This window comes from Carcharodon carcharias, chromosome 9, assembly GCF_017639515.1.
Source record: "Carcharodon carcharias isolate sCarCar2 chromosome 9, sCarCar2.pri, whole genome shotgun sequence".
Classification (NCBI taxonomy): domain Eukaryota; kingdom Metazoa; phylum Chordata; class Chondrichthyes; order Lamniformes; family Lamnidae; genus Carcharodon; species Carcharodon carcharias.
This window is the reverse complement of record NC_054475.1, coordinates 155,929,371-155,950,985: the sequence shown is the minus strand read 5'-3', so window position 1 is coordinate 155,950,985 and position 21,615 is coordinate 155,929,371. Positions and strand designations below refer to the sequence as shown.

The 21,615-nt window shown below is 43.5% G+C and overlaps 1 protein-coding gene across 2 annotated transcripts in view; it reads right to left on the bottom strand.

Moving 5' to 3' along the window:
* The window catches only part of LOC121282580 (mastermind-like protein 2), a 105,333-nt gene that overhangs the window by 10,037 nt on the left and 73,681 nt on the right, over positions 1-21,615 (bottom strand). For both annotated transcript variants that reach the window (XM_041196328.1, XM_041196329.1), the window contains exon 3: positions 1,908-2,021. In XM_041196328.1, the coding sequence (XP_041052262.1) occupies positions 1,908-2,021 (114 nt within the window). The remainder of the gene's footprint in view (positions 1-1,907; positions 2,022-21,615) is intronic.

The following is a 21,615-nucleotide window of genomic DNA, read 5'->3' as shown; positions in this document are numbered from 1 at the left end:
GCCTTGTCACACAATTACAAGGAACGTCAGCAAGTTAATCAACACAGTGTCAGCTTGTAGCATCCTTGCCCTCGAGTCGGAAAGTTGTGTGGCCGAGCTCCCACTCCAGGGTTCGAGTCCATGATCTGGGCTACTTCAGTGCCGTACCGAGCGAGTCCCGCATTGTTGGAGGAGGCATCTTTTACATATATATGGTGTGTTGAACCAATATGTTAATTCTGCTATGTTCACCTAAGGTCTTAGCAGTGGTGGTTTCCACGCCAAAGAAAACCTGCTGATAACAGCAGGCAGGGGCCAGAAGATTTTTTACAAGTATATTTAAATGGTTTTGCTTCTCTGTGGGAGAAAAAGAGCATGAGTACTCCTAGGCCCCTTCAAGGAAACCGTAGCCCTCTCCCTTCTCTGTCCTGCCCTGGTCTTCCTCCTCCCTCACCAGGACTCCTCCCCCAGTGCACATACCCCGACCTGGGGACATATCCTTTAGTCCCCAGGAGCCACCTCCTGTCACCTAGTTTCAACAGCCAGGCAGCCGCTTTCCACAGACCTCTTTGGTCAGGAATGTCGGCAAATGGCACCCTAATGAGAAATAAGGACTGGGTGCTGGAAAACCTCAACAGGTCTGGCAGTTAAGTATGGGGAGGGAAACAGAGTGAATGTTCAATATGGCTCTTCTTCAGCACAGTCACATTGGACTCAAGGCTCCACAGATGCTGCTAGACCTGCGGAGTTTACCCAGCATTTTCCATTTTTATTTTGGATTTCCAGTATCTGCAGTATTTTGCTTTTATTTTAGGCACTCGGGTGAGGCTGGGGTGTTAAAAATTGCAGCCGTATAGTTTGGAAGCTTTCAGGCAGATGAAATAAACGGCTGCACTGTTGTTAAGGGTCTCAAGGGCTCTGAAAGTAATTGGTTTATGTTCTTTATCGAAGGCAAGGCAAGGCAGAATTTCCTGATTCCACGGACCCTTTAAGAAAGCTTTTGCTGCTTCACCTGTATTTCATCTGTGAAAACTCGGAGCTTTAGTTTCTTAAGATGGCGAGTTGACCAATTCACCAAACTCCAGTTCAAAGCCACACAAAGGGAAGGGCAAGTGTCGCAAATCTGTCAGTTTGTACCGGCAAAAGGTTCTGAATCGTGCCAGGGACTCAACTTGATCTGCTAATCAGAACAGAATTGTCCTCCAATCCCTCATACAGCGGAGGTCACAGAAATGAATGCTCCAAAGGCACCTGAGCAAACCTTTTAGATACTGGGAGACTTTGAAGTTTCTTTTTTTTACACACTAAGGAACATATCGTCAAAGGAACCCTTAAACAATGACCAATCTATCCAGGCCAAAACTCTAAGCCAAAGGGCCATAGCTTCACTAACACTTAGCAAGGTTTCGCCTCAGAAAAAATGAGGAAAAGGGATCTGGGATTTGGAGGTTTGCATGAATCTCTCGTTGACTGGTCCTCACTACAAACTCAGGTATGCATATGTGGAAACTTGGAAAAGGAGTACAAACCCAATTTGCCACGAGTCCCTTGATACAAGTGTTCTTTAGCCCAGTTAGAGCTACAACCTCTTCTGCTTTAAATGGAAATCATGAGTAACGTCTGGATTTATATGTTTTTAAGTTTTAGCTGCTTTTAGCTAAAGGTCAGCAACCTGAAACGTTAACACTGATTCTCTCTCCACAATTGCTGTCTGACCTGCTGAGCATTTTCCAGTATTTTGTTGCAGGTTTCCAGTTAGGAAGCTGCAGGGCGCCTTCCTTTGTGTATGAGGTTGATTCTGCTTTGTTAGCGTACTGACTTTGCACTCCCGTTACCAACAAACACTGGAGGGATAGAGTGCACTGCTTACTTCAGTGATGTCATATTGGGGTACAGTCAGAATGTGCTTCAAGAACAGAAGGACCTACCTGGTCAGCCATGAGCTGCTGTTGGAGAAAATTATGTTGCTGTTTCTTCAGAAGTTGCTGCTTGAGGAAGGCATGTGACGTGGCTTTTATGTAATTGTTACCAGGATTATGATCCTATATTGAAGGAGAAGAGAAAAGGGAATTAGGAAAAAAAAAACCCAGAATTTTATATAAATCTCTATTTACTGGTGACTTTTAACAATCTGAGTCTGCTGTTGTTAAACTAACGTTTCCCGCTGACCAATAACCCACAAGCAGAGGACTCAGCTTATTGTTGTCCAATATAATCATCAAATAGGCTGGTGAACAAGAATGGGTTAACGGCTACGTGTCTATCCAGTTGATGTATGTGCAACGAGGAGCGGACAATGATTTCCACAGTCACATGTAAAGTTAAGATGCAGCGAATGCAACACTTTCTGCCAATCGTTACAAAACCCACAGGGCTGAATTTTACCAGGCAGGAGCCCTGAAGCCAGGGTTGCCGAGCGGGTCCCAAGTCTGCCCTTGCCAGCAGTGGGACCTGCTCAACGACTTTACCATAGGCGGCCTCCTAATTGGCCACCCCTGTGGGCTCGCTGAATGCAGGAGACCTCGGGCAGGTTAGTAAGAAATAAACATTAAAAATCTGAGTATCGAAGGGGAATTCCACCCCACCCCAACCCCCTCCCTGACCACCAGAGAGATAGTTAAGGCCTCGGGTGCTGCCTTCTCTCGCCCACGTTCTGTTCTTTGGCCCATAGAGCCTTCCTCCCCTTCCCCCCTGCACCTCCCCACCCCCTGGGCTGCTGCTGGGAGGCCATGTCCATTAGCAGTCTTCCCATGTGGCAAGGGGTTCACCCTGCCATCAGAAAACTACAGACACCAATGTCAAATGGCCCTTATTAGGGCCTTTAATTTTAGGGCCCTTCAGTAGTTCAGTTCTAAAGAGGGCTCCTATCGGGCTTGAAACACTGGCTAGGATTCTCCGGCCCTGTTGTAGCGGGACCCACCAGGGGAGATTCAGCGGCCCAGCCAAAGGTCCTCCGGCAGGACCGGACCACCCCGGTGGTGAGCAGGGCCGGAAAATCCCGCCCGTTAACTCTGTTTCTGTCTCCACGGATGTTGCCAGGCCCGGCTGAGTTTTTCTAGTGCTTTGTCTTTCTACCTTTTAATTACGTGATCTAGCTGCCTGTTCGTCTCTGATCTGTCTGGCTCCCCCTGCTTTTACCAGAACCCACGCCTCCCAACTTGCACCCCTTCTCCCGTAGACCGGTAGAATTCAGCCCTGCTGGCTTGTGGAAACCAGCAAGTCTTTCCTGAATACAGAACATTATCCTGCACATCTTTTGGATAGGAATTTCAATGTTAATCCTGTGATTGGGTGGTAAATAAAGGGCGGCTATCCTTCATTTTCTTTCAATAGTTACACCTCTTAGTTGTAAAAAACTTTGGAGATGAGGAAACATTGTTGTTTGACTGAACGGAAGCAGCTGCAGGCCAGAGGTGACAAACCCTCCAGGGGTACAACCCACAATGGCAGCTTCACCTTGAACCTGTCCTCCATGCACCTGAAGCCCCCACATCACGGAGCTGGTCAGTTGTGATGTTCTAAAGGTGGCTTGTGATTGGACGGTCGCTAAATTACCACAAGGTTAACAACACAGGAGGTTGCAAGCAAAACCCTGAAAGGGGAAACCCGAGCTGTCTACAGCTCACTTGAGCTTAATCCCTACCGTTCCTGTGCAGTTATGCATCCTCGGTTATAAGTGTTGAAATATAAATCTTACATCCAATGCTGCTCACCGATGGAAAAGGCTCATGTGAGTTTTGGTTTCTCAAGGACTGCCAACACTAATCGGAAGAAATAAAACTAGGAAGTGTAACTTAGTGGGAAGTTCAACCTTTGGGAGGAACCAGCAGGAAATGTTTCAAGCTTGGTGCAATGTGTAAAGGAACAGCTACGATAAGATACAGGAAAGACTTCAAATTTACTGAGCACTGCAGAAATAACCCTGGTTCACAGGGGTTTTCCATCATCGGCTGAAGGAGGACAGGTCTTAATATCAGGGCCCAGACTGAGCCTTTGCCACTTGTCTTATCTTTACATTAAAATCACAAGCATGGGCTAATTAAAGAACAGAGTGTTAACTCCTCATTTCATATTTCAAAGCAAGTTATATAAGTAACAAAGAGAGACATGTCCCACTGCTACCCGCACCACCCCCCCCACAACCCCAACCCCAAACCCAAGACCTGCTGATGGTATTTTTACCATTACCCCTCCCTTTGTCATGCACTCCCATCCATTTTGTCATTAAGTCTCTCCTGTCTTCTATCCTAGTACAAATCTTCCCTTTGGTTCTTTTTCCCAACTCCTCCACCCTTTTATTTGTTTATATCCCATGACATTTCTGACTTTGCCCAGTTCTGATACAAAGTCACTGGCCTCTAACTCCATTTATCTCTCTGCAGATGCTGCCTGATCCTGCTGAGTGTTTTTGGTTTTTATTTTGATACATTAGAGGCAAAAATATACAGCGGGCACTTCTACTCATGTAACCTCAGACATGGCAAACATCACTATCTCTCAATCTGAACCGGGGTCAAGGTCGCAACCCTTGAGCCCTCACCAGGGCCAGGGTCGTGACCCCGTGAGCCCGCACCAGGGCCAGGGTCGTGACCCCGTGAGTCCGCACGGAGGTCAGGGTAGTGACCCATGAGTCCGCACAGAGGTCAGGGTAGTGACCCGTGAGTCCGCATGGAGGTCAGGGTCACGACCCATGAGCCCGCACCGGGGCCAGGGTCGCGACCCGTGAGCCCGCACGGAGGTCAAGGTCGCGACCCGTGAGCCCGCACGGAGGTCAAGGTTGCGACCCGTGAGCCCGCACGGAGGTCAGGGTCGCAACCCATGAGCCTGCACCAGGGCCAGGGTCACGACCTGTGAGCCCGCACTGAGGCCAGGGTCGCGACCCGTGAGCCCGCACCAAGGCCAGGGTCATGACCCGTGAGCCCACATTATATGAGTGTAGGTCATTTTTTGCTTTTACTGAAATTTAACAGGAGAGTGTTTGTATTGATGGTCCATCAGCAACAATCAATTTTCCCCATTAGTTCAAAAAAGGAAATAAAACTATCCTGAGGCCCATTGCTCTACACCGTTGAGTGAAAATTGAAGCAGACGTTTAAGTTCTTGTATTCTAGGACCAATGAACTGGAAACGGAAATGTATATTCATCCTCCAGCAATCACTCTCCTAAAAACTGGGGCAGAATTTTGAATCCATCCCGCACACCCCCAACCCAGAATTGGGCACGGGGAACATTGTTTTGAGTTTTTGAGACAACTTGCAGCGAGTAAAGATTTGGTTTTGTACGGTCCTCAACCTCCACTTGAAACAGTTCAGATTTAATCAACTCGATACCTATTGTACGTTTGGAGGCCAATTGCTTGCAACTTTCTTTTTAAAGCGTTAATTTTTCTCCACGGGCTCCTGATATTCAAAAGAAAAAAGCAATCAACCTTTCCACAAAGAACCTAGGAGCTTTCCATTTTGGCTTCATCTTTCTTCCTCAGAGTTGATACATTCCCTGCTCTCAATCACCTCTTAACAGAAGCAGCAATCTAAATTGTTGGACACACGCATTGGGGAGTGACGAGTTTAGATCAATTTTCTCCCAAAACACATACAGGATGATTTCTTGTGTGCGAATACCCAGAAAAGCAGGATTGCCAATTCCTATGTCAGGCTATGATATAGTAGAAACACAAATTTTTTTGTTGTGGGGTTAGGAGGAGGGAAACAGAAGAGGAAAGAACCACCCAAGCCGTAAATTTATTATTTTTTTTACATATTCTAAATTTCTAAATATCCGAACAGGAGGAATATACAGGGATGTGGGGAGAGGACAGGAGGTGGGGGGATGGTGGGACGTGGATTGCTCCTTAGGAGAGTCACCAAGGACGTGATGGGCTGAATGGCTTTCTTCTGTGCTGTAACGATGCTAGACTTCTTCGAGTCACATTGCTCCAGGTTAACATCACTTTGCGAAAACCCAGCAATGAACTATGCCACCGTCTGCTTTAATTCGCCATCCTGAGCAGCAGGTAGCTACAGCCAGTGATTGAAATGAAAATGCAGCAATAAGTGTGGTTCACTGCAAGGAGATAGGAACAATTTTTGACAGGTACAAAGAGAGGAAAAAAAGACTTGCATTTATACAGAAACTTGCCTGACCACAGGGCGTCCCTAAGCGCTTTACAGGCAATGAAATACTTTGGAAGTGTAGTCACTGTTGTAATAAAAGAAACACAGCAGCTAATTTACACACAGCACGCTGACACAAACAGCAATGTGATAACACCCAAATAATCTGTTTTTATAATGTTAATTGAGGAATAAATATATAGGCCAGGAGATCAGGGGTAACTTCTTCAATATAGTGTCACGGGATCTTTTATGTCCATCTGATGTCTAATGTCCCATTTGAAAACCCAGGAGTAGGACTCGAACTCACTGCCTTCTGGCTCAGAGGTGAGAATGTCAAACGAGCCACAGCTGACAGGTTTAAAAGGGAAGTCAGCGTTCTGAAAGATAATGGAAAGCCAATATCAAATAAAGAATATGCCCCTGACGCTTCTTAAAGTGGAATTTGTACAAACACACACACACACACACTTTTCAAGTGTATCATTCAAGCTTCCCCAACAGTTCTGCCATTGCCTGCTTAACAATAGGTAGCAGAGCTATTTGAACAATTGCTGCATTTGAAGGGAAGCTAGATAAGGACATGAGGGAGAAAGGAGTACAACGATAGGTTGACAGGGTTAGACAAAGTTAAAATGGGAGAAGGCTTGTTTGGTGCATAAACAGCATCACACACCAGTTGGCCCTAATGGTCTGTTTCTGTGCTGTAAATTCGACATCATTCAATGACCAGGAAGCTTCCAAATTCCATGTTAAATTCCTGACCTGCGAGGAAATACTGAAACTAGTTAATGCGTCAGAAGAGGTGATATAATTGGCTTGGGGGGGGGACAGAGTCAGGCACAGCTCCCGGATCTTATTGCTATGCACAATGACTTTTACTGGAACGGCATGCACGGGGGATGTCAGGGAAAGGACTTGACTGTGATGGCCCTTATAGTCAAATAGTCTGAAAACACACATCATCACTTGAATAAACGCCCACGCGGCCAACATCATGACAGTGACCGATGCCCATGAAACTTTATCCCACTGAGAAGTCAAAGTCAATGTTAGAAGGAGAGAACAGGGAGCAAAGGAAGGGGAAGCGAGAGAAAGAAAACTGATGGCTCAAACTTTATGGTGGTAATGATGCTAAAACTGTCAGCATTCACCATCACGACTCCACTGAAACTGTCAACAACTTCAAGAGTCTGCACAGGCGTAGAACAACACAAATTCTGTGCTCTCCAGGGAGTGTGCTGAGATCCTCCCCCTCCCACTGCGCCAGAGTACAATCCCTAAGCAATTAGTGAATCGACAAAAACTTCCTCTTTTATGCTTAGTCTCATTGTTAAAACCCTTTAAAAAATACACCCTTTTTGAATGAGATGTAACTGGACTCTTGATGGCGTACTAGCTTCATAATTACTGCTGAATGCCCTTGCCAGCCCTGAGAAGCTAATTTTATATTTGTGGAATGTCAAAATTTCTTCATAATGATAAAAAAATCCACATAAGTGAAATAAGATCTTTTTTAAAGTCCGTTCATGATATTTTAGCTTCTACCTAAATCCAATCAATCATTTGTTTCGGTATCTGCAAATTTAAATTAAAAGTGAAGGAAAGTTAGTGCTTTTAACTTCCTCTTTTGCTGTCTGTGAGAATTCTTCAATGCGGTTGGCTGCTTACCCTGCTTGCTGACATTTACTGCTGATTCTCTTGAGTTGGCGCCAGACTTAAACAGCTGCGGGGACAGAGGAAAACCCCATTGCCATGATCAATAGATCTTTCAGTACAGCTTTTTCGAGGTCAGTCCTACATCTTTTAGAAGAACAGGCAGTTTATTCGGGTCCAACTATGCAAACACTGAAGGATTTTCAAATCATTTATGGTTTCCCTCCCTGCACAATCCTTAGGCTTTAAAACATGTCAAACTGAGTTGTCACTTTAGCATCTATGAAGAGGATATAAGCAAAAAAAACTGCGGATGCTGGAAATCCAAAACAAAAACAGAAATGCCTGGAAAAACTCAGCAGGTCTGACAGAGTCACATGGACTGGAAACGTTAACTGTGTTCCTCTCTGCAGACACTGTCAGACCTGCTGAGTTTTTCCAGGCATTTCTGTTTTTGTTATGAAGAGGATACGCTGAGCTTGGTAAATTCCACCACACTTGGGATGTGAGTGAACACCGGCAATGAAAGACCACACGAGAAAATAAGAGTTTGCATTATTGATCCAATAGATTTTTGTCTCACATAGCTTTGGTTTCTGGACCAGCATCAATCACCCTCCATTTGTTGTCGCTGTGTTGCAAGAGTGTCGTGGTCACGTTTCCATCACAGGAGCACAGACAAAAATAAATCAAAGCCTTCGGGAGGACCACTGCGCTTTATGACAAGATATTTACAAAAGGGGGGATAAAAGCTGAATCCTTACTCTACCATTCAGGAAAATGCAAATGGTGGATACAGAATCACCCACTACAGGAGGTGGCCATCATGCCTGTATTGGCTCTTTGAGAGTGCTTTCCAATTAGTTCCACACACTTTTTTCTCCCCCCCTCATAGTCCTGCATTTTTTTTTTCATCAAGTAGTTAGATAATTTTAACTTTATTACAAGTTATCCACCTGCTGCTACCACCCTTTCAGGCTGAGAATGAAGAATGTTATTCCTGTACATTCCACAACTGAATAGATATGGCAGCAGTCGAGAAAAACTGGGCTAAAAACAGTAGTGTTTCTTTTTCAGTTGCCTTGTTGTGTGTAATGGTCCCTGCCTACTGAGGCAATAGCGTGCATCTGTTTTTTTTAAAAAGGCGTATTTGGAATAATTTCAATGCATATCTCTAGGGCACATTAAATTTCTCATGGACTTAGCATCTCAGGCAAAGTGGAATAATGATCCTTTGATGTCTGATTCCTGGGTTTGATTTACATCCAGCTCTACAGTAACTTAATCAAACTTAAAGACAAAAAAACCTCCCTTTTATTTCAGTGTTAAATTTCTCTGGGGGGCAGGCGGGTAAAGGAAACATTGCAAGAGACAACAGGAAAATCAGGACAATTTATGTTAACCTCCCAAAAACCCTGCTACTGTGCAGTTACATAGATGTGCCACTAGTGGGAGCCAGTGTCTCTTATTAAGACTGTGTCCTTCAGAAGTGCTCCATTAGAAGCAGTTTTTGATCTGAGTGGCATGTTTTAATGGGTGGCTAGAGAGTCAGATACATGGAATAGTTATTGAATGAGATAATCTTCTTTCCTTGGAAACATCCCAGTTAGCTTCCTCACCAAGCAAGACCAAGCGAAAAACTGTTTCAAAACTTCCAACAAACCTTCCAGGAGAGATTGTAAGGAAAAAAGAGCAGTCCACATTTAACAGGTCCCTTAAACACACAATGAAAAGCTAATGGGTCATTCAAACAATGGTTGGGCAGCTTCAGTTGGTGTATGATGATAAAGGACTGTATTGTGTCTTTACTTATTTTAATATAACTCAAAATTAATAGTGGAGGCTGAACACAGGATATTTCACACTGTAATTAATCATGTATTATCACGGTCAATTTCCATAAATCAGACCACATTACACCGTATTAATCACTTTGTGATTCATTCATTAATTCAAGGTATTGTCCACAGTGGGACCAAAGTGGGGAGAGAGAGAGAGAGAAAGCGAGTGAGAGAAAGAGAGAGAGGTGGGGGGAGACTGCAGGTTAGTGATAGGTTATGAAAAATGTTAGTCCAAATCCTCTCCCCACCCCCCACCCCTCTCTCTCTCTCTCTCCACCTAAAGCAGTCCTGGCATGCACTGTATTATTTACCACATTTTCAAATGCAGTACCAGCTTCACTGTTGCTTGACAGTGATGTAATGCAGATTGCTGCAGCAATGTTTTATTACATTGATCAATAATGGCAGACTACAGCAGCCTGTGGCCACTGCTAGGCAACTGTTGGGCAGCTCTTAGACAAAGAGCAGATTAGAACAAAGGGGAGGAAAATGAAAAGTCGGTGCTGCAAGAAAAACCGGCAAGACAATCTACTAAATAAGTAAACGAGAAAAATATAGATCGCCCTGCAACATAAGTATCCCGCCCTTGCTTGTGCGCAGGTACAAAGAATGAATTTTTTTGAAAAAAAACCCCAACAATCTCCTTTCAAGTCAATCAGCTGTTAAGTCTGAAATGACTTTGCATTTCTCTACATAGCAAGGCAAGGCTGTATGTCCATAGAAAGACAGAGCTGGAAAAATAGCCTCTCCAGTAAAGATCGGCCTTTACCAAAGCAAATTCACAGTGCCTGCCACATCGCCGAAATCAAGTCTGCCGCAAAATTTGCAAAACAAAACTCGAGGGAAATGCAAGTTTAAAAGTGTTTTTAATGAAGCAAAGGGGAGGGCCGTGTTGTGAAAGTTCACCTGCCAGCACCTGTGGTCAATACAGAGGACGTGAATGGAGGTTCCAAAGCAGGTAATCTCGGGAACCGAGTCAAACAAGAATATGATGACAATGCCCCTTTAAGGGCTATATGTAAATATAGACTAGAACAGCAACAACTTCAGTTTACGTAGCACTTTAACTTCCTAAGACTTCCCGAGGTGCTTCACAGGAATGTAATCAAACAGAATCTGGCACCGAGTCACTCAAACAAATATTATAGCAGGTCAAAGAGGTCCATTTTAAAGAAGGAATGAGAAGCAGAGAGGTTTAGCAGGGGGCACTCCAGAGCTCAGGGCCTAGGCAGTTGAAGGCACAATCACCAAGGGTGGAATGATTAAAATTGGGAATGCTCAAGAGGCTAAACTTAGAAAAGTCAGGTATCTTGGAGGGTTGCGGCACTGGAGAAGATTACAGAGATAGGAAGGAGCGAGGGATTTGAAAACAAGGGTGACAATTTTGAAATCAAAGCATTGTTAAACAAGGAGCCAACATAGGTCACTGAGCACAGGGGTGATGAGTGAACAGCACCTGATGCAAGTTAAGACATGGACAGCAGAGTTTTGGATGGCCTCAAGTTTACAGAGGGTAGAATGGTGGGGGACCAGCCAGGAGGCAGTCAGAATAGTCAAGTCTGAAGGCAAGGAAGGCATGGATGAGGGTTTCAGCAGCAGAAGATCTGATGCAGGGGTGAACACAGGTGATGCTGTGGAGGTGGAAATAAGCATCGTGGACAAATATAACATGGAGGTTATGAAATGTCTGGTTCAGTCTCCGGCCTTTGCCAGGGCGAGAAATAGAAAATCGATGGCAAGGGAGCAGAGTTTGCGGCAGGGACTGAAGACAACGTCTTTTCAATCTCCCCGGTATTTAATCGAAGAAAAGTCTTGCTCATCCAGCGCTGAACAGAACATCCAGAACAGTCGGGCAGAAAACTAATCCTTGATGTCGATTGAACAGCTTCAAAGTTCACACTACTAAATGCTTATTAAAAGGTGCTCTAATACAAACCCTGCACGGAAGTTAATTTTAAAAGTTTAATTTGCTAATGTAAATCCCTCATGTATATACATGGCACAGTTGCCACTGTTATCAACACAGTAAATAGGTGCCTTGATGTCAGTGAGGCAACTTATCTAAAAAGGCAAGGTTTGCTGCAGTGTAAAAATTAAACGCGATTGACTGGTGCCCAGGCTGAGTGGTCTGGAGTCACTGTTTACCAGCGTGAATGAGATATTAGCTGTTAAACTGTGATTACTTGGTTAAACCCCCTCTCCCTCAAAATAATATGCTACAATCTCCGTTATGAGGTGAAAACAGTTAGAGCTGCCACATCTTGCTACAGGATTGATCCAATGCTGGAACGTAAGTAATGCGCTGGCATGAAATTTAAAGACAAAATCCACTCTCTTAGAATTTTAAGAAGTAAATGTGGATTTTTAAAAATTTCATCAGGGGTATTTATTTTTCTCTCCCCAAGAGGTAGGTAAGGTAGCAGGACAGGTAGATAAGGTGGTTAAGAAGGCACATGGGATACTTGCCTTTATTAGCCGAGGTATAGAACAAACTGTATAAAACACTGGTTAGGCCACAGCTAGAGTATTGCATGCAGTTCTGGAATCCGCATTATAGGAAGGATGTGACTGCACTAGAGAGAGTGCAGACCCAGGATGTTGCCTGGGTTGGACAGTTTTAGTTAGATTGGATAGATTGGATAGACTGGGGTTATTTTCCCTGGAGCAGAGGAGATTGAGGGGGGACATGATTGAGGTGTATAAAATTGTGAAGGGCATAGATAGGGTAGACAGGAAGGAACTTTTCCCCTTGGTGGAGGGATCAATACCCAGGGGGCATAGATTTAAGGTAAGGGGCAGGAGGTTTAGAGGGGATGTGAGGAAGAAATTTTTCATTCAGAGGGTGGTGGGAATCTGGAACTCACTGCCTGAAAGGGTGGTAGAGGCAGAAACCCTCATAACATTTAAGATGTATTTGGATGTGTACTTGCGATGCCATGGCATACAAGGCTATGGGCTTAGTGCTGGAAAATGGGATTAGAATAGTTAGGTACTTGTTTAACCAGTGCAGATGCAATGGGCTGAAGGGCCTTTTTCTAGGCTGTAGACCTCTATGACTCTAGCTCATTCCCAAATAGGATGGGGTTTTTTTCTGAGGGGTTTGGGGATTTCAGTAGGACCCTAGGAAAAAGAGCTGACTGGATAAAAATTGAAAGAGAGAGAGGACAATATCACAAATACACGCTCATTTTATAAATGGTTCTCAAGGAGAAATAGACACAGAAGAAATTCCCCAGACTGGATGTTAAAACATAAAACCCTTGCTTCAACTATCGTTGGACATTAGTTGCTTTGCATGTTGTCAGGAACTGCAATTTAAAAGACAAAAAATATAGCGCTGGGTAATCGGTTACAGCACTGATACAGTCAATATAGTAATAGGCCTGAATGCAAATCCAGGGTAGGTTCAGTGTTTGTTTTCATACACACACCTTTTGAAGTACCAATGCACAAAGAATGATCACGTGTCAAATTACTGTACATGTCACGAGAGCTGCCCATCACAAAAGTGTTTTTTTTTTGATAGCAGTAACTGATCCACTGGCACCGTGTACTGAACGAGCCCTTTTAAGTGCCTTCTGCTCCTCTGCCCCTGTGGCACTGATAAGTACACACTTGCACAACAAAGCCAAGCCGCTCTTTGAAGGGAATCAATGACTCTTACAGCCACACCTGGCTGACAACTTTATCGATGGAAACTGTAACAAAGCAGAAAAGGAATACATTCCGCATGCAGCCAACTTCGCAAATACATTGGAGAGTCCAGGGGAGGCATGTGTGTAAACAAATATTTTTACGGATTGGCATCACATTCTACACCCTGGTTACTAAGCGCATTATGACTTGGGGAAGAGTGTCAATTTGCTGATCTCCCTTCTGACAACATTGAGGCTCTAGGGGACACACTGTAAAAAAACGGATGTACCAGAATAAATTGAGACTATAGGCAGTGCAATGCCAGTACTGATTCAAGGACACTGGATCAGCACAGATCTAATCTGAACTTTTAACCTGCACACAGTAACCCACCACCTTTTGATATAATTCCAAGCTCTCTTAAATGTGAATATAGTTTTTAAACAGACCTTTGTTCCCTCTGGCCCTCATTTTCCTTTTGGGGTAGGCATTCCAATTAAGAATTTATTTAAACGCAGGATATCATTTTAGAAATCAGCTGGATACTTGCTCTATTCCTAGGATCAACGACCTGTGTAGCTGAGTTATGAAAGCCACAAGCACTGAGCAAGCAGCAATCCTATTTTCATTTCTCTTCCAAACACACGCAATGATGTAAATTGCATGGAAGTAAATTATTTACTCAAGATACCGCCCATGAGAGAAGCAAAAAGGATATTCCCCCCCACCCCCCCCAACCAAAGGAATTTTTATAGATCAGAGCGTTCAGAGAAAGAAAACACGGTTCCTTTAAACCTAAGAAGCCAGTGGCATCAGACTTCAAAATGGTTCCATTTGATTTAACAGCAAGTCCTCTTATAAATAGATTCATCCCCACTCATCACGTTCAAAAATACAAAGGTGGATTTGCACCAGCAAAATAACATTCGCACGGGGTGCCTGACTTTCCAGTGGGCTCTGACATCACTCAGAGCCCATCTGGGTCACAGAAGTTTCGTTCAAACTCCCGACAACTCCCGGTACATAAGGGGCAGCCTTAAAAAAAGACAATATCCAACAGGTCTGCGGAGGCAAAGACACACAAAACGCGCAGGAGGCCGTTCAATTAACCTTTCGCTATTCCCTGGCAGGACAACCTTTTATTTTGACCAAAGCCTCCCCCTCCCTCCTTCCTCCCTCCCTCCCCCCTTCCCTTCCCTTCCCTTTGCCCCAAGTGCTCCACTCCTTCCACTCCCTTACTTTTATTACTGCTTAGCGTTTCTGATCAGTGGCCATCTGCAGCCTCATTTCGTCAAGCTCTGGTTTGTCCTTGGGAAATAAGGTCGTTGCCGAGGAGGAAAACAAAATGCTGCTTTGTCCGTGACTGGCAAACCCCAACACGCCTCAGCCCTCAGAGATATTTCTTATCCACCCCCAGCCAGCCCACCCTCTGTTACCACTCAGTCACCTATTTACATCATCAATGGTACTCTTCATTTAAGCAGGCTGAATATTTTTTTTAAAAAAAACAACACGCCGGTACAAGAAAATGATTGTACTTTATTACTAGATCATTGAAAAATGGCCAATTTTTTTTCTTCTTCTTCTTATGTTCAGGAATCTTCTGTGGATTCATGTGACTAGCAGAATATTAGCTGTGGGTCAGAAAACAAGGCCTACGATCAGCGTACATACACTTCCAGGCACCTCAATATTCTGTCATGCAGAAACTGCAAACTGTGCACAAATTTTTTTTTCCCCCAAACCAGCTGCAGAATGGCTCATCCACGTACAGTAAATAATATTTTACAACGCAAGTCCATTTATAAGAATACTAGGAAAGGAAGGGGGGGGGGGAGGTGTGGGTTTTTTTTTAAGTGATCTGTGAGTTAAGCAGTTCCTCAAAATTCAGGCTGCAAGCCTTTAGGGTAGCTTGCTTAAACAAAAAACGGATAAATTGACAATGGCCAATTGAAGCAAAGATTTGAGAATTAAGGCCGTCTTAAGCGTTAATAATACTTACCTCATCCTTCTCATTAAGGTCACATGATTGGTTGCAGATTATTATTTTTTTTTCCCAGGGATGGATGAAGAGATTTTTGTGAGGAATTTCTGTTGGAAAGAAAAACGGCTGGAACTTTTCTGGAACTGGCTGGGTGTGTGCAAAAGGTCAGACGTCTAGATCTTTAGGTTTGGTTGTTGAGCATGGGGGTGTGGGGGGAGGTGGGAAATAGAAGTCAAAAGGAGGCCAGAAAAAGGCATTGCATCTTGTACGAGCATTGCGAGATTTCCAAAAACACAACTGAATTATTCGACAGGACTTCGACTTTAAACATGGAGAAAAAAAAGACGTTAGGTGCTTTATTTGTGTTCGACAATCCAGTTCCTTATCAAATTTAACACAAATAATTCCCTTTATCAAATTATTTTTTCAGTTTAACTTCTTACATTTTGTAAAGCAATCAAAGCCTTGACTTGGGGCAAAAAACGTTAAAGTTACTGGAAAACCTCAGAATAATTTTTTTTAAAATTTCAGTACCCAAACAATACTTTGACATTTTGCTTCAAATTGCAAACCCTTCCTTTTAACCCCATCTATCTTCCAATGCAGAAAACTCCAGTTTCCAATGTAGCTGTGGTGCCCATAGTCAGGCTGGTCAAGAAGGATTGCTATAACTTGATATTAAACCAACAGGCAACTCACCAAAAATTATTTAAGTCTGTTCATTTGTGCGCTATTGAATGCTTTACTCAAACATTCACTAACGGTCTTTATTCCCATCGATAATGAACCTGAAATTGGGGTGAAGCAACAAATCCAATCTCTGCTGTAATAGAGTAACAAAGCCATTTGTTACAATTCGGCCCATCAAGTCTATGCCAGCTCTCCATAGAGCAATCCAGTGAGTCCCATTCCCCACTCTATCCCCCCAAAGCCCCCTGCAGGTTTATTTCCCTCAAGTGCCCATCCAATTTCCTTTTCAAATCAATTATCGCCCCTGCTTCCACTGCCCTCATAGACAGCTAGTTCCAGGTCACTACCACTCATTGCATAACAACAGTCTTCCTCACATTCCCCATGCACCCCTTGGTCAAAACCTTAAAGCTGTTTCCCCTGTTCCTTATACCTTCAGCTAATGTATAAAATTGGAATCAATGAGAATCAGCACAATTGAAATGCAATTTTTGGCATGTGGCAAAACTTCTAAAATAAAAAACATATATTCCTGGAACAATGCAGCTTGAACTAGATATAATCAGATCCATCTGTGTTCACAACAGCAATGGGTTCCAGTCAATCAACCAACCACTGCAAAGATCATCAACATAAGAAGATTATGGAAGCCACAGAAATAGAGGAGTGGGGAAGAGGAGTCCTAATGAAGCTGTGGCTTAGTGTGTAGCATTCTTGTCTCTTGAGTCAAAAGGCTGTGGGTTCAAGTCACACTCCAGAGGACTTTAGCACAAACTCTAGGCTAGTACTCCAGTGCAATACTGAGGGAGTGCTACATTGTTGGAGGTGTCATCATTCAGGCATTAAACTGAGGCCCTGTACTGCCTTCTCAGCTGGACATACGAGAGAGATCCATGGGACTATTTCAAAGATGAGCAGGGGAGTTTCTCAGTAGTGTCCTGGCCAGCATTGGTCAGTCAACCAATATCACAAGCAACAGATTATCTGCTCATTATTGTATTGCTGTTTGTGGGGCCTTGCTGTGCGCAAAGTGACTGAGAGGAGTACCTCATTGGCTGTAAAGTGCTTTGGGACATTGTGAAAGGTGCAATATTAATGTAATTTTTTTCTTTCGTCGCTATTAAATTGCATGTCAGTGATGTTAAAATTATACAAATGAAAGAAGGGCATCGCTTGTTTATACAGCGTTGAGGGGTGTGAGGCGGCGGGGGGTAGGGGGAAGCTTATCCTGTCTCGCCCACACCCAAACGGCAGGGTCTGATGTCAGGGCACTGTCCGACAGGCACTCATCAAACTACTTAATCTGTGCATGTGTCCCTGGACATTAGTCATCGAAAGATTGTTCATTTTGGACGGGAAGGGGGGTGTTGGGGGGGGTCATTAAAGCCAAGCACAGTCCTGTGACAGCTGACAACCAAATCTGCCCCCCTTTCTACATGGGTCATTGGATAGGAACAGAAGAAGGCCATTCAACTTTTCGAGCCTGCTCCTCCATTCTATTAGATCATGGCTTGACCTCTACCTCATCTCCATTTACCATATCTATATCCCTGGACACTCTTACCCATCACAAATCTATCAATCTCAATGTTGAAAGCTTCAATGTTTGCAGCACACACAGCTTTTCAGAATTCTAGATTTTCAGCACTTTTTTGTGAAAAAATATTCCCTGATTTCACTCAGAAAGGTCTTGGCTCTAATTTTTAAGATTATGTCCCTTTGTTCTCGATTTCCCCCATGCAAGGAAATAGTTTCTCTCTTTCTGCCCTATCAAATCCTTTTAACATTTTGAACAGCTCGATCAGATCACCCTTCTATACTCAAGGAAACGCAAGCCAAGTTTATGCAACAAGTCCTTGTAATTTAACACTCTTCTAAGCCCCCGTATCATTCTGCCGAATCTGTGTTGCACCTCATCCAAAGCCAATCTCTTCTTCTTGAGGTGGAGTGTCCAAAACAGAACATAGTACTCACCCTGGGGGAGTGTCCAAAACTGAACATAGTACTCACCCTGGGGGTGGGGGTTGTCCAAAATTCTACACTACTGAAGCATCACTTCATCACCTTACCAATCCAGCCTCCTTGTCAATAAGGCCATTAGGATTTTTTTATACCTGTCTACTAACTCATCAATACAGTGCCCTCGCTGACATTATCTGAAAACACAGCATCAGCTTCCACATGTACATTGAAAACACCCAACTCTACTTAAATACCCCCCCATCCCCTACTGAGCCTGAATTGTCAGATTGCCTGTCCAATGTCCAGTACTGGATGAGCAGAAATGTCCTTCGACTGACTATTGGAGTCATTAGCCATCATCTTTGACCCCCACCACAGGCACAACTTTCTAGCTGACTCCATCCATCACTCTGGTCTGAAACAGGCTGTTTGCAATCTTGGTGCCACGTATGACCCCAAGATGAGCTTCTGACCACATAATTGACACCATCGCTAACACCGCCGATTTCCACTTCCATAACATTGCTGGATTCCACCTCTAGCTCAGCTCATTTCCTTCTCAAACCCTCATCCACCCCTTTGTTTCTTTTTCTTTATTTTTTCCTGGGATGCCGACATCACTGGGATGGCATTTGTTGCCCACACGTAATTGCCCTTGAACTGAGAGCAGTTAAGAGTCACCCACATTGCTGTGGATCTGGAGTTACATGTCAGCCAGACCACGTAAGGACGGCAGATTTCCTTTCCTAAAGGACATTAGTGAACCAGATGGGTTTTTATAACAATCAATGTTGGTTGTCATGGTCACCATCACTGAGACTAGCTTTATATTCCAGATTTATTAACCAAATTCAAATTCCACCAGCTGCCATGGTGGGATTTGAACCCATGTCCCCAAAGCATTCGGCTAAGCCTCCAGATTACTAGTCAAGTGACATTACTACTATGCCACCATCTCCCCTTGTTACCTATAGACTTGACTATTCCAATGCACTCCTGGCCAGCCTCCTACATCCTACGCTCCATAAACTTGTCATTCAAAACACTATTGCCAGTGTTCAAATTCACACCGAGTCCCGTTCACCCATCACCCCATGCTCATTGACCTGCATCGACTCCAAGTTAAACAACACTTTGATTTTAAAATTCTCATCCTGGTTTTCAAATCGCTCCTCACCCTTCCCTATCTCTGTAGTCTCCTCCAGCCTCACAACCGCTCCTCTAATTCTCGCCCCCTGAGCATCCTCGATTTTAATCACTGCCAATGTGCCTTCAGCTGTCAAGGTCCTAAGCTCCGGAATTCCATCCCTAAACCTCTCCCTATCTCTTCCCTTCTTTACAATGCTCCTTTAAATTTACCTCTTTGATCTGCCCAAATATCATCCTGTGTGGCATGGTGCCAAATTGTATTTGATAACATCCCTGTGAAGCCTTGGGAAGTCTTACGACATTAAGGGTGCTATACAAGTAAGTTGTTGTTGGTTTGCGTATTTGAGACTCAAATTCCTTTGCTTCTTCACAGCCCTGAATTTCTCACCATCCAGAAAATACTTTTATTTATCTTTCTTTACACTTACCCACATTAAACTCTCTCTACTATTGCCTTACCCACTCACTTCACCTGCCTATGATAACAATTGGAAGCGAGAACCCTGACTGACTTTCCATAACCTCAGCCCTTCACCCAGTGCCCTTTTTAGTTCAGATTGTCTAACTCTGCATTGACCATATGGCGAATCTGATCCCAAACCCACAATTCAAATTTGATCGTCAAATGCTTTAATCACCGCACCCCCACCCCTCCACCGGCCACACCAGCCTCCCCGACTCCTTTGAAGACAAAAGTAACATTTCTGTAGCAGATCCAAAAATAATCAAATAACACAAAAGTTCCATTTTCAATGTGCTAAGAAATTGAAATGATTTTCATGCTGTATAGTTTGCTCCCACTGCTGCCAGGATTAATCACATTTATATTAGAAATAATTTTTTTCGGAATGCAATGAAAATAGTTTCGGGTTGGCTCAGCTTTTAATTTTAAAAAAAAAGATTGATTAAAGTGGTGGTTATTTTGCTGAAATCAACAATCAATATTCAAAATAAAAAGCAGCCAACTTCAAAGAGGAAAAATCATTTCTTAAGCATATGTGTTCAGCCACACGTTGTTTATTCTCTCCCAATGAAAATGTTCCTACCACAGCCATGTTGTCTACCCATTGAGATCACAGAAGTGCTCTGGCACGGACAGACCTGTACTGACTAAAAGAAAAATGGATATCTTGGCTCTAATCCCTCAACCTGCAGTGTACTGATTTTATGATCAACAATTTAGACATGGAAAAACACAGCAATAAAAAAAAAATTATGACATTAAATTCAAAACATTTCATTTTAAATAAAACTGATTCAAAGTGCAATCTTACTTGACTCCCTCACTTTTTTGCTCCGTGTTAGACATTTGCTAAAAGAAAGGAGGAAACATAGCAGTAACCGAAATACTGAGCTCTTCCTGCTGCAGAGAGAGCCAGTCGGATCCAAAGCAATTCTTTTGTTAGGAGGCAAGTTTCCAGTAGATCTTCAAAGTACCGATCGTAGACTTGTACCAGAAGGTATGGACTCAAATCACTAGATCAATGAGTTACAGGATAAGATGTAATGGTGCCACTCAAATAGTATGCCCTCCAGGGTTCACTATCTTCTGGTGTTGATATGTTTATCTGCACAGCCCTATGGAAACTTTGGTCAGTTATGCATCATTCCCTAGCACATGGGTTTCCTGCTATCTCTATCCGAGCTAAGTTACAAACGGCACTGAATTGCCAATTTCAGTGCCCAAGACTTGAATACCTTCTCTGGTAAAACTTATGAACTCTCTTGGCTGATCCACTGAATGGAACAACTTAGAGCAAAGGAGCTTCAAATATTCTTTCCAAGTCAGAGAGCAAGGAATTTGTATCCCAGAAAGTCAGTGTGATTAGCCATATCGGTATAGGATGTCTTGCATTAAAGAAAATGGGGGTGGGTGGGGGGAGGGGAATCAAATATGGAATGGCGCAAGAATAATTCAAACTTTTCTTCAGAAATAAGTATGCAATGAATTCAGCTCATCTCGACAAATAATCACTGGAACTGTTTCATGAAAAAAAGGTTTCATGCTCCATCGAGTTCATCCTCTAACATCCTGATACGACAATAATGGAGTTGTTGATTAATCACAGCAATCAATCTCCATCAATTAGTCAACAACAGAGTTTGAATTGGCACAAGGAAAGCCCTAATCCTAGAGAGCTTTGGGAACCGAGGGCGGGATCTTCCATACCCGCCACAAGTCAATGGGCTTCTGGCTGGGTCTCCACCTCACCCACAGCGGGTCCTGCCCACAACGGGACCAGAAAACCCCGGCCCATATGTCCAAGTCACTTGATCCTGACATGCATGCTGCACTCACTACATGTCATGACTGAAATTACACGTATCATATCCTCAAACTTTGGCCCTACACAATGCACTTAGAGCCCTTGTTCAAAGTCAAAACAAGAAACTAGTTCATCAAACGTTATCTCCATGATTTCTGTACTTATTTGACAGTCAGGCACATGGACCAGCTTCTCATCTCTAAAAACGGATGAACATTGAGAGACTGCAGTTATTAGTTTGAGTAGCAGAAACCATCAGCAGCTCACCCTGAACAGGGTTTTTCCAATTACGTTACTTACTATAAATAAATGTGATCTTCATCCAGAAACTTCTGCA